Source organism: Loxodonta africana, chromosome 14, assembly GCF_030014295.1.
Source record: "Loxodonta africana isolate mLoxAfr1 chromosome 14, mLoxAfr1.hap2, whole genome shotgun sequence".
NCBI lineage: Eukaryota > Metazoa > Chordata > Mammalia > Proboscidea > Elephantidae > Loxodonta > Loxodonta africana.
Window position 1 is genome coordinate 52,321,674 of NC_087355.1, and position 13,612 is coordinate 52,335,285.

Here is a 13,612-nt window from a genome sequence, read left to right on the forward strand (position 1 = left end):
ATGATTTTGAAAGTGAGTTGATAGGACTCAAGAAAGAATTTAGAAATAAAGTATTCAAATATTTCAGAAGACTGCACTAGAAACAACATAAGAGCAACATAACATAAAAATTATGGACAATGCCTTCAGAGAAATGCAAATTGGAAAGGTGTAAAATTCTAAAAATTAGGAGAAATAGAGATGGGAGAGAAAATATGTTTATAGAAGAGAGGTAAAGGAGACCCAATATACATATAACAGGAATCTTTGAGGATGAAAACTACAAAATGGAACAGAACAAATGTTAAAAGTGATAAATTAGGAAAACTTGTAATAGAAAAGATACACTTTGGAAGGACAGACTATGTACTTGGAAAAATTAACCCAGGACAGCTAATACCAAATAATTAAGCTACTGGACTTAAAAAAGAAAACAGAAACATCCTTTGAATATCTAAGTAAAAATAAATAATCATTTATAAGGAAAAGAAAACTAGATAATCATCAGACTTTTCAACAGCAACACTATGTCAAAAGACAATTATATTTAAGATAATCAAGTAAAGAAAATGTGAACCGAGGATTTTATTTCCAGCCAAATTGACTGCAGACAAACTGTTATAAACAAGCAAAAACCCGGGGAATATTACACCTTGGGGAACCTACTAGAAAATAAACTTCAGACAACAAATACAACTGCAGAGACATTGACATAAGGACTGAGGATAAACATTAAATATATATTTATTTATAGGTCTAATTCTAAATGGTGGGGGAGACAGTAAAAATATAGACATAGTAGAGCAGTGGCAGCAGAAAGCAGAGATGGTCACAAGAGGGGAGAAGGAAAGGAAAGCACATTAACTAGAACGGTACAGGGATTAGGGACATTCAATTAGCAGTAAATATCCCAAAAATCCCAGTAGCCTTTCAGGTCATAATGATTTCAGTTAGCACAAATTGTCCAGTTGCCAAAACAGTATAGCCATCTGAGGGACAGTCAGGCAATCTCCATAATACAGCAGCCAGTTAAGCCAATATAAAAAGTCAAAGTATATATGAAAAACCAATGGGTCAGAGAGCACAAGGAACTTGTGGAACAGTAGAGGCACCAGATACAGGCCTGATTCTAAAACTCCTGTCTTTAAAATGATGAATAACTTTATACTGTAATACCAAAATGACAACTAACAATTCAAAACCTCAACAAAGAGTCAAGGTGGTCTTTAAAAACACAACAAAAATCAGTGTATATCTTTAATTCAGCAAATCAAATATTAAGAAAACATTATTTTCAAATAGTATGCAAAATGCAATATTTTAAGTAAAAATAGGAGAGCATTTAAGATCATTACAAAGTACCTGTCTTTGAAGTCTCTTATTTAACTCCAGATATTTCAAGGGAAATTATAGAATTCCCCTCCATGAGTCTCCTTGGAAATGGAGAGTAAAGCCAGGAGTGAGGGAAATAGGGAGGGAAGGATGGTATAGACTGGCTGGGCAATTTATTTTCCTCTAATTTGGTAGTTGGAATTGAATGTGGGAAAGAGAGGGCTTAATGAACACTTACATAATTATTTTTTCCAAAATGTCAGTGTAATAAATACTAAAAAACAAAGACAATAAAAAAAACAAAAACACGCGGAATGAATGAAGAGTGCTATATTTTTGATCACCTTTATGCCCTAGAATAACAGGGAGTCTCAGAAGTTAGGAGGGTACATAAAATGATAAGTTTTCATTTACAATTATTTTACCTTTAAAAGGGAAAGGGTGAAAAGGAGGACTATGTTGGCTTATCCAAACACTAGTTTCCTGCTAAGTCATGCTAAGAGGGTAATGGATGTCAAGGAAAGAAAAGCAACCTGTTATATAAGACATAAAAAAAAAAAAGAATCATGCTAAATACTTTGCCAACCAGAAAACAGATGGAATTTCAAATATCTCCTGTTTTAAACACCAAAACATCAAATTAGTGCTAACTAGGGAAAAGGAAACAAACAAAAAAAACTGTGGAGAATGCTGGGTAAACAGTTGGTATCGATTCCAAGTAACTAATGATGAGGAGTTTTCAGTGGGTTGTTGTTTACATATCCTGAAGTTGAGGGTTAGGTGGGGGTTAGGAAACTAATAAGGAGGAGATCTCATGGAGCAAACAGAGTGGGTTAACTTTAGTTACTATTAATTTTTCTAATAAGCTAGATAGAAAATCTTTTGCTGTAATTTGTCATCACATCTGCAGCTCTAATATCAAAGCCCAGGAAAAGCCCACTCCTGGGAGATTAAAAAGGGAAATGAAAGTTTAATTTTTGCTCTTTTCAAATGGGGATGCAAGTGCTTAATTTTAATTATCCACTAAAGTGAAAGAGTTAAGAGCTATTCCATTTTGTATTGGATTGAATTGTCTTCCCCCAAAATATGTGTCAACTTGGCTAGACCATGATTCCAGGTATGGTGTGGTTGTCCTCCATTTTGTCATCAGATTATCCTCCATTTTGTGAAGTGTTGTAAATCCTAGGCTCTATGCCTGTAGTTACAGTGCCATTTGGGAGTGAGCTGTCCCTTATGTTAATAAGGCAGGATTAGATCATGTTAAAGAGGATTAGGTTAGGTTTGTTATGTTATTGAGTCAGGATTAGGGTGAGATGCAATACCCTTACTCAGGTCACAGCACTGATCTGATGATATAAGGGGTGTTTCCCTGGGGTGTGGCCTGCATCACTTTTTATCTGACAAGATAAAAGGAGAAAGAAGTAAGCAGAGAGGGACCTCAGTACTGCCAAGAAAGAAGAGCTGGGAATGGAGCACATCCTTTGGATCCGGGGCCCTGCACTGATAATCTCCTAGACCCAGGGGAAGACTGATGCTAAGACACGTGGAAATCTCCAAGGGACACTCAGTGCAGAGATATTGAAAGGAGACAAAGACCTTCCCCCACAGCCAACAGAAAGAGAAGGACTTCTCCTAGAGTTGGTGCCCTAAATTCAGACTTCTAGCCTCCTAAACTGTGAGGGAATAAATTTCTATTTGTTAAAGCCATCCACTTGTGGTATTTCTGCTATAGCAGTGCTAGATAACTAAGACACATTCCGAAACTTAAAGTTTCCCAATCACAGCCCAGAGTCTTAAAGAGATGGAATTCTGCACTATTATAGTTCCCCACTTTGATTTCTAGTTAGTACACATGTGAAATTGCAGCTGAAAGAAAGGCCTTCTCTAATTTTTTTTGTTGTTATACCTCTTCAAAGGCATATGTTTATGCATTTTTAAAACAAAGAAAATTTAGAATATATATATATGCATATGTATGTGTGTATCTATATCTGTATATCTATATATATACCTATGTATCTATATCTAATCTATCTATAGTTGCTGTTGTGGGGTACAATCGAGTCAGATCTGACTCATAGCGACCCCATGTGTACCAGAACAAAATGCTGCCTAGTCCTGTGCCAGTATATATCTCTATCTATCTATAAATACCTGTATCTATATTTAATTGTTTCCTTAGTCTTCAATAAAGTTCAAGAGTTATATTACTGTAAAATGTAACTATATATTATACAAAAACTGAGAAATAAAGCCATATTCTTAAAATAAACTAAAACAATACAAGCATCTAATAGAAACCAAGATAGCCATCATCTCTTGTGGCAAAATGATCACAATATAATCAGGGTATCTTTAGATAAATTTTTCAAATTTAACATTTCACAGTGAACATTTAGATCAAAAAGGAGGGGAATTATTTTCAAATGATAAATTTGGTGCTTATAGCAAATTACATTCTTTTGGAGGAACTATACTTTTTCGGCACTTTAATAAGAGTTGAAAAAATATTTTCTAGAAGCTTCAGGTCACAAATAATCATTGGAGGGAAAGGAATTCTTTAGAAGGTCATGTTCAAGGGGAGTTTTCTACATTTTAATTGAACACATAAAAGCTCTCCTGGGTCATGGTGGAGTCAAAAGCTTCATCCAAAAATGAGAACTGTAATTCTCTCGAGAGTCTTTAGATATTGTTAGAACTGTTTTGCCATGCTAATATCTGGACATGACAGGACGTTTCTTATATGTCACAGCTATACTGTGCTTTACTCTGTGTTTTCAATTATTCTTTTGGGTTTGCCGTATGAAAGAACAACTGTAAGATCATAAGCAGGTGACTTTATTTCCTAAAAATCTACGTTGAACATATGCAAATCTTGAAACAGATTAATTCCATACCCTTTCCTCATAGAAACAGGTCAAATAAAACACTAACTCAGAAATAGAATTGCTTGACAAAGGTTGGAATGTGTCTTGAATTGGTTGTAATTTATATAGGTAGAGAATACAGAGCCACATATCTATTTATATTAAATACTTTATTCTGTAGATCTCTAAGCACATAGAATAATGTCTTATGTGGACCCAACCAAAAATAAATAACAGTTCCCATTAATAAACTTTGGTATTTTGGAGAGCCTTTGCTTATATTGCACATTCATTTCAACAAAGTGATGTCTGTGCACTTACCATTTTATCTTCTGAAAATATTGCTTATTAACTAGGTACTTGTAAAAACTCTACAAAACCTTGGTGTATTTTTTATATTGGTAAAAATCAGTTTATCTGGAAGAAACGTCCGAAGTAAATATTTCTGTATTTTATCTGCACCTTGCTATGAATTTCCGTAGTCTGCAAGTACCAATGACAATTCAAAACCTAAAGCGAATTACTGTAAATAGTTACTCCCTTTGACAGTTAAGAAGCTTTTATGATATATAAATTGCATATTGAAATTATCCGGTTAAAACTATACTAAATGTTCGAATCTTACCTATGTAAAACTCTTAGAACTCTCCTGGCATGGATTAAGTATCATGTAAGTATTAGTTGTTGATACTCATCTGTCATGGATTGAATTGTGTCCCCCAAAAATAAGTGTATTAATTTGGCTGGGCCATGATTCCTAGTATTGTGTGGTTGTCCTCCATCCTGTGAATGATGTAATTTTCCTATATGTTGTAAGTCCTAGTCTCTGCCTGCGGTTAATGTGGCAAGATTAGATTATGTTAAAGAGGATTAGGGTGGGATGTAACACCCTTATTCAGGTCATATCCCTGATGTAATGTCAAGGGAGTTTCCTTGGGGTGTGGCCTGCACCGCCTTTTACCTTACAAGAGATAAAAGGAAAGGGAAGTGGGGGTTGCTGGAGCGGGGAGAACTTCATACCACCAAGAAAGCAGTGCTGGGAGCAGAGTGCATCCTTTGGACCGGGGGTTCCTGTGCGGAGAAGCTGCTTGCCCAGCGGAAGATTGACAAGAAGGACGTTTCTCCAGAGCCTGCAGAGAAAGCCTTCGCCTGGACCTGATGCCCTGAATATGGGCTTCTAGCCCGCTAGACTGTGAGAGAATAAACTTCTGTTTGTTAAAGCCATCCGCTTGTGTACTTCTGTTACAGCAGCACTAGATAACTAAGACATCATCCTTCAAGGGTTGGCTCGAAAGCCATCTATCTCCTTTATGTTTTCCTTGACCACAAATCCCCATTGTGTCATGTTTTGCCTCATGTTGGGCCTGAATTGAGAATCTGCTTTAAAAATAAGTTACTAATTTGTTAAGCAAAAAAATGTATCACATTGTTTTAATTTGAACCTCTCTCTCTCATACTATATTGTATATTACCAAAAACCCACTGCTGTTGAGTCAATTCTGACTCATAGGGACCCTATAGGACAGAGTTGAACTGCCCCATAGGATTTCCAAGGTGCAGCTGGTGAATTAGAACTGCTGACCTTTTGGTTAGCAGCTGAGTTCTTGACTACTGTGCCACTGGGGCCACATATTATTTGTATTGCATGTATTCAAAACTTAAGTGAAGACCTATATGTGTGTGTATGTGAGTGTGTATATATTTACATATATGTGTGTATATATATACACACACACATATGTATGTATGTGTGTGTGTGTATACCACTTCCAAGATGCCTCTGGTGGACTCGAACCTCCAACTTTTCAGTTAGCAGATGAGCACATTAATTATTTGCACCACCCAGAATGTCTCTGTCTCTATGTACATTTATACATATACATATATATGTACACACATATACATATAAAAATATTCACCATTTTTGTCTTCTGTGAATTGCTTATTTCATAACCTTTATCAATTTTCTATTAGTATGTTAGTGGATTTTTAAATTGAATCATTATTTATACATTAAGGACTTAACTATGTGGTATTTTATGGAAAATACATCAGTTTTTCTTTTGCATTTTAATTTTGTTGATTTTTTTTCATACAGATGCATTACATTTTTATATTGTCTAGTATGTCTCTTTTTGTGTGTCACGTGGGGGTAGTTGTAAAAGGTGAGAAGATTGCTGGCCAGTTTGTGTTTCACTGTTCCTTCATTGTGCTACCACCAAGGCCAGGCACTGTAAACATGCATCTGAAACTTTGGGGAGAAGTTTAGGCTGGGGAGGTAGATCTGGGCATCACATGTCTACAGAGTCGTGATAACATGTGAGCAGATGAATTCTCCTGCTGCAAGAATGGAGAGAGAGAAAGGAAAAGGAAAACCTTGTTGGAACATCTGTCTTTGAAAAGGAAAACAAGATAGCAAAGCTAATATAGAAGACTTACCAAAGAGAAAGATAAGCAGGGAATCTTCAAAGAAGGAAAGAAATAAAAGATGACAGTCGATTGGTTAAGTAAGATGGGGTTGGCAATTTTGCAAGAAATGCAGATGAAAACTTCAGATTAAAAGGAACAAGAAGCAAAAAAGGAGGCAAATATGCCATACTTTTTTCTACCCAGTTGATTGAGCACCATCTCTAACCAAAAAAAACAAACTCGTTGCCGTTTTGAGTGGATTCTGACTCATAGTAACTATATAGGACAGAGTAGAACTACCCTATAGGGTTTCTAAGGAGCACCTGGTGGATTCGATCTGCTGAACTTTTGGTTAGCAGCCGTAGCTCTTAACCACTACACCACCAGGGTTTCCCCATCTCTAATAGCATAGGAAAATGTTAAAACAAAAACAAAAGTCATACTTGGATGTACAAAGTGAATCCTACATCTTGTCTAGTTTCCTTATGCCTGACCTCATTTCCACCAGTGTCATGATTTTTTAAAAGTTCTAGATCAATGACCGAAGGAAAAAATTTATAGGGAATCCACACTCAACTTTAATGCCACGTCATGCCTAGGAATGATGTTAACGAGTCAGTGCTTCATCTTATGACATTTTATTATAATCACAAAGTTTCTTAATTTGCTTTGCTGTGGTAGGGAACTGGGTCTGCTCTTTCTGTATGGATTCAAAACTCAAGATCTTTAAATAGGCAAGAAACCAAAAAAGGAGAAAATCTAGGAGATGTGGGATCACTCGGAGGTTAGAAATGGAGCAGAGGCTAATCACCAGTCTCTCTCATAAAGCTTTCGGAGCTGAGACTCGACCTCCCCGGAGGGGTGGGCACTGAGCTGCCCAGTCTCCTCCTCCCTCTGTTTTGTTTCATGTCCCTATGACTTATGTGCTGACAGTGTTTTTGTGTGGTCTGATAACATGGCTGACATTGTATTTGTTTTTCACTGTCAGGGAGCAGAAAGAAAAATTCGAGATGAAGAGAGGAAGCAGAACAGGAAGAAAGGGAAAGGCCAGGCCCCCCAGCCCCAGTGCAACAACTGTGAGTTTCCCTGGGAACGATTTTCTCCTCTGGGAAGGGGGTGGTGGACTCCAGCTGGACTGGGTACACTGGGGGGGAACAGGTGAAAAGAAGTGGGTTGCAGGTAATACTGTGTATATGCATAGGATGGCTTGCGTTGCCAGGTCAGTGGAGACTGGGCGAATTGTCCCTGTGAAAAGCAAATAGAATCACATGATCACAGAGTGTTTGAGCTAGGAAGGACTTTGTAATATCATGGAGACCAACATCCTCCTTATACAGACAAGGAAGCTAAGATGCATAAAGGTACAGGGGGCCAAGAGGGAACCAGAGCTTCACCTTGTGACCTCTTACTTGTAATCTGGTGCTCTTTCTGTTAATGCGGTGGGAGATGGGGATTTTAAAGTGTGTCTTTTCGTGTTTAGAAAGTTTCATAGGAGAAAATAGTGAACGTTTGCTAAGACTAGGGCTCGCAGTTGAGATTTATTAGTCATGCATAACTCTCTTATGAACGGGCTTTGTGATCGTATCCAGCCTCTGATGGGAAGTTGGCCGCCATACCTTTACAGAAGAAGAGCGATATCACCTACTTCAAGACGATGCCCGATCTGCACTCGCAGCCGGTCCTCTTCATTCCTGATGTTCACTTTGCAAATCTGCAGAGAACAGGACAGGTATGACCTACCTGTTAACATCCACCTGCCACCCATCCCAGGGGGTGGTAGAACCTTAAGATAGAATCACTTCAGGCGTGTTGACCTTAAAAATAAAACTGGCGTTCCATTCACTGGACAGAAAGTCAAGGTCATTTCCTACAGAAATGGGTTTTTAAAGAAGGCATGTCTCAGGAGCAGAGACTGGCTTACTAAGGGGAAGAAGAGAAGAGAGTGAGCTGATATTCATAAAGTGTTGACAAAACAATGAAAGAGGAAAAACGTAAGAAGGCTTAATCACCTGTAAGGAAATTTTGTTGTGTTTTGTTAGCATTTTCATGTGGGATTAGCCTGATATAACAGAGCTCCACCTAATGGCGGGAAATTGAGGTGCGCCTATAGCTTCATAGCCCAAACTCACTGCCCTCCAGTTGATTCTGACTCAGAGACCCTATAGGATAGAGTAGAACTGCCCCACAGGGTGTCTTAGGACTGTAAATCTTTACGGAAGCCTACTGCCACATTTTTCTTCTGCAGAGCAGCTGGTAGGTTTGAACCACCAGCCTGTCAGTTAGTAGTCAATTGCTTTAACCATGGTGCCACCAAAGCTCCTTTAGCTTCGTAGAGTTGCCAAAAAAAAAAAAAAACCCAAACCCATTACCATCAAGTTGATTTTGACTCATAGCGATCCTATAGGACAGAGTCAAACTGCCCCATAGGGTTTCCAAGTCTGTAATCTTTACGGAAGCAGGCTGACACATCTTTTTCCCGAGAAGTGGCTGGTGGGTTTGAAAGAGTTTCACTTAGAAGCCAAGCACTTAACCACCATACCACAACGGTTCCTTTTCACAGAGTTGCACAAGGGGAAAAACAGTAATTAAATAAGACTCAATCAACATTTTTTTCCTTAGTAAATCAACAGTTTCTATTGAATAGTTAAATAATTTCACACCAAAATAAAAATGAGGTTCTAGAAAAACTTCTTTTAATAATTCCTGTCTTCTGGTGTATCTACAAGTGTTAATATTACAATAACATAAGTGTCCAATGGTTAGCTCATTATGGTAGTTGGAGTTGATGGAATATTGTGCAGCCATTAAAGTTATAATTATAGAGACCATGCAGCAACATGGAAACTAGTTATGATTCCAATTTGTGTCTATACAGGCAGCCCCCCAGGTTACAAACATACAATTTGTGTACAACACCTTAAAGAACCAACCCTGTAAAACCTATTACATTACAATTTGAGGTACATACAATGGTTTGTGATAACAAGTGGGTGCTACTTTGTGACATACATCAAAATATTATTATTACTGGATTACTATGTTAAAGATGTTTTAGTGTATCTGAAACTGTTTCTTTAATTTTTGTATGTATACACCTGAATTTGAAGAGAACAAGAAACATTGTAATACTTTATAAGTAGGATTATGAGATATGGATGATTTTTTCCCCCGTTTTTGTATTGTCTTTAGTAGTGTTTCTTTTATGTGATAAATTCTGTGTGGAACAAGAAAAATATAATTACTTTCACCAAACGAATTGAGTTTTAATAAATCTTGAATTGGTTAGTTTTTTTAAAACCTAAATTCCTTTGAGGAAAGATCCATTTTGAGAGATAGGGATATACCGGCATATTCGAGTCTTTCTTCCATTCTAAGTGTCCAGCTACTCATTGGAATTAACCTTAGTCTATTAGAGTATTAGAGTAGAAATCATTTATCAGCTTCGTTTTCTCTTTCTTGAGAAGTTTTTGTCCCACAGTGATCACTGTCATGCTTCATTATATGTATGGGACAAAGCCATTGTACAAGGAGAGCTTTTTACTATTTATGACACAACATGGTAACAAAATACCCACATCATTTTCTTAGCACATTTCCACTGAAAACTAATATAGCATTCCCACCTTATCCTACTTGTTTGATAGGAACAAGGACCCAAGGGAGAAAGCAAGGACTTTATGATTTATCAAGACATGAGTGCCAGCACCTAATTTTTGTTTTTTAAATTTCCAGGAAAGAGGTGGTTGATTTGTGTATTTGCAGTCTCTGCCCCATGGAATTTTATGGAGCTAAATTTTCACACCTTTCAGAAGAGGGATAATTGAGTTAAACTGTTCTCATTGTTTACTGCCATGATTCTGGCTTCAGCTCCAAGTCAAAGCTGACAACCTAACGTCCTTTCTTGGCAAGATTTCTCTGAAATATAAAGAGCTGTAAATGAATCTTAAGAAGAAAAGCGACCCAACCCAGCTGCTCATGCCTGTCAACCCTGTGTCCTCACTTGCCCCTTTTTGTCCTGAGTTCTGAGCCTGCCGCTTAATCAGAAGGAAGAGTGCAGCCTTTATGGTTTGCTGGTTTCTGCAGCTGCAGAGCAGTGCGGTCACCATTCCTGTTGGCAGTTGGTGAAGGCACTGCTCTTACAGTTAAATCCTAGCTATCTGGAGGTTGCCCTTCTAGAACACTGAGGCTTACCCCATGCTTCAGATTCAGAGTTAAGGGAGCCAAGCCAGTGAGGGAGTCTGCCTTGAGCTCCAAGCAACAAAAGAACACACCCTGCTGTGCTCAAGAACAACCTGTGGCTATTCTGTGGTTGATCAACTTGCATGGTCAGAGGAAGGGAGGGGCTGGCTAGGTCTTCTAAAAGGCTGGCTTTTTTTAGAGGCTTGGGAGATTGGTCCAGAGGCAAGAGAGCTTGAAAAAGAGGAGGAAAGACAGCAGTGGTCACTGTGATAGAAATGAGGATGGGGCAGGGATTGGCCAACTTTGACATACACAACAAGAGCCAGCAGTAGCAGGTCATATCCATTGCCATTGAGTCTATTCCAACTCCTAGAGACCCTATAGGACAGAGTAGAACTGCCCCATAGGGTTTCTAAGGAGTGCCTGATAGATTTGAACAACTGACCTTTTGGTTAGCAGCCGAACTCTTAACCACTATGCCACCAGGATTTTATCTGAAGAAAAAGGGAGGCAAGCAATAGTATGCATCTCAGTGAACACTGCAGGTGTTAAGCCTTGCTATAGTCTGCCACATCACAGCTTTGCACAGCTGCAAGGCGGGGAGCCCTATAGTTCTCAAGGTCAGTGAGAACCCCGTAGCCGTGATGAGGGCACATCAGCTATGGCACAGTGATCTCAATTCACCTGAGGACACAGGGTGGGGTGTGGGTGTTTTCTGGTCAGCACCCATTGTCTCATTAATTCACATGCAGATCGGAATATTCTATGGAGAATTTTCAAAGGCTATTGTGAGGGAATGAATGTAATGTGCAAGGCGCTGTGGACACCTGCAGTCTCACACTCACATTAATGCCCTGCTTAATGAGGGTGCTGCCTTTAAAAGACAAGGGGCAAGGGGAGCTTGGGAAGAACAGTGGGATATAGAGGCATCCTAATTTGGATGATGTATACCTTGTACACATCAGCCATCCTCACAGCCCCTGAGCCCAAGGAGGGCACCATGCCTTCCTCACAGCCTCAAGAGCATTTTCTCAAATCGTGATTTGTAAGCGATCCTCACCCAAAATCACACAGAGTTCTTGATAAGAATTCAGATTCCTGAGTTTAATTCCAGGCCTTTCCAATTAAAATCTCTGAAGCGGGGCCTAGGAAAGTACATGCTGGCAAGGTCTCCAGATATCTTTTATTCACTCTAAAGTTTGAGAAACACTGTCTAAAAATTAAATCAGTGCGAAGAGCCAGGCCACCAGCAAGGAGAGAGCAGTGGGTCATTACATTAGAGGGGGTGGAATGACAATGCAAGGACAGTGAGAGGGACAGTGAAGTGGAGGCCATTCAGGAGGGCAGCAAACCACTTCAGAGAAGGCTGCTTCCATCTTTGGGTCACCAACAATTTTGTAGAGAGCTTTCGGTCCTACTGCCAAGTCATCAGATGAAGCTTTATGCTATATTTAAAGAAACAAGCAAAAACAGCTCTGGTATTGTTTTGCACCCAAATGAAAATGGTTTGGAAGCACACAAGATAAAGCTCACTAAAGCTCCACAATTAATTTTTAGAAATCACTGGGTCAGGAGGACCTACATACATAGCAGATACCTTCTGAGTTCTTCCACAGATACTTTCATAAAAAGCAGACCAAAGTATTAATGATTACCAGGGGCAAGTGGGAGGGAGGGGAAAAAGAGGGCTCACTGCTTAGAGGACACAGTTTCTGCTAAGGGTGATGAGACCATTTGGAAATAGAAAATGGTGATGGTTGAACAACATGACAAACATAATTAATTTCACTGAATTGTACGTATGAAGAATGTTTGAAATGGCAAATGATTTGTTACATTATATATATATTTATCACAGTTTAAAAGAAAAAAAAACAGACAAACATAATCAAGGATGTTTCAGAATTTTTCTAAAATCGCCTGTCTGATTTTAATTGATTCTGCCTGCCACCCCACTAACCACCTAAAGAAAAGAAGTCTGTCCTTAGAGATCCTCCTTCTGGCCAGGAACACCTTCTAGAGTCAAATAACCTTTCCCAGCCTGCAGAGCGTTGACTCCGAAATGTCTGTGGTTGCGGGGTGCCAGGTACCTGAGGCCCTTTGGGTAATAAACCAAGAGCCTGGGGTTACTGCCATACTGCCACCAGGCCCTCTTGCTCTCCATCCTCTTCCCAACATTACAGTGCCCCATGGGGACAAAACGGGGTTAAATACTCACAGACTTCTCTCTGAGAAGCCACCTTGCAAGCCAGAGACCTTTGAAACAATGATTTTTAGATCCTGCCAAAAGATTTTCTAAATGTCAAAAGCAAGGTTTGGCTTTGGGCCACGCATTATCTGATAGACTGCCTTTAGCCAGAAATCATTAGATTTCTAATTCTATTCCATTAAAATCTAGGAATTAACCTTAAGTGGAATGTGGAGGTTAAATTTACATTTCTTTAGAAATACACACACAGAGCTTCATTTAACAGTTTTCTGTCTTTTTTTTTTTAAGACACAGTGTATGCCTTAGGCAAGTCCATGCATCATGCAAAATATTTCCATGTCTTGCCTCTGAACTACAGTAAGCCTATTGTTTTGTTCCACAGGTATATTACAACACGGATGATGAACGAGAAGGGTAAGATGCTCAGCTGTTTCATTTAAACACCTAAAGGTAGTTCATGCCAGTAGAAATGGCTCTTTGAGCACTAGGTTATCTGGGACAGGGAATGGGACCTTCCTCTCAACTCAGGGCTCAGAGCTGAGAAAAGCCTGATTCTGGGGACTAGGGGGGAGGCTGGAGGATACCATTCTTCTCCAAATCTCTTTCTTTGCCCCTCTGTCCTTCCTATGAACTGCCT

The 13,612-nt window shown here is 39.0% G+C and overlaps 1 protein-coding gene across 1 annotated transcript in view; it reads left to right on the forward strand.

The window, feature by feature from the left end:
* GRHL2 (grainyhead like transcription factor 2) overlaps window positions 1–13,612 on the forward strand; it is a 108,834-nt gene that overhangs the window by 64,978 nt on the left and 30,244 nt on the right. The window contains exons 9-11 of the mRNA XM_010588434.3: window positions 7,576–7,663; window positions 8,177–8,316; window positions 13,358–13,389. Of these exons, the coding sequence (XP_010586736.1) occupies window positions 7,576–7,663; window positions 8,177–8,316; window positions 13,358–13,389 (260 nt within the window). The remainder of the gene's footprint in view (window positions 1–7,575; window positions 7,664–8,176; window positions 8,317–13,357; window positions 13,390–13,612) is intronic.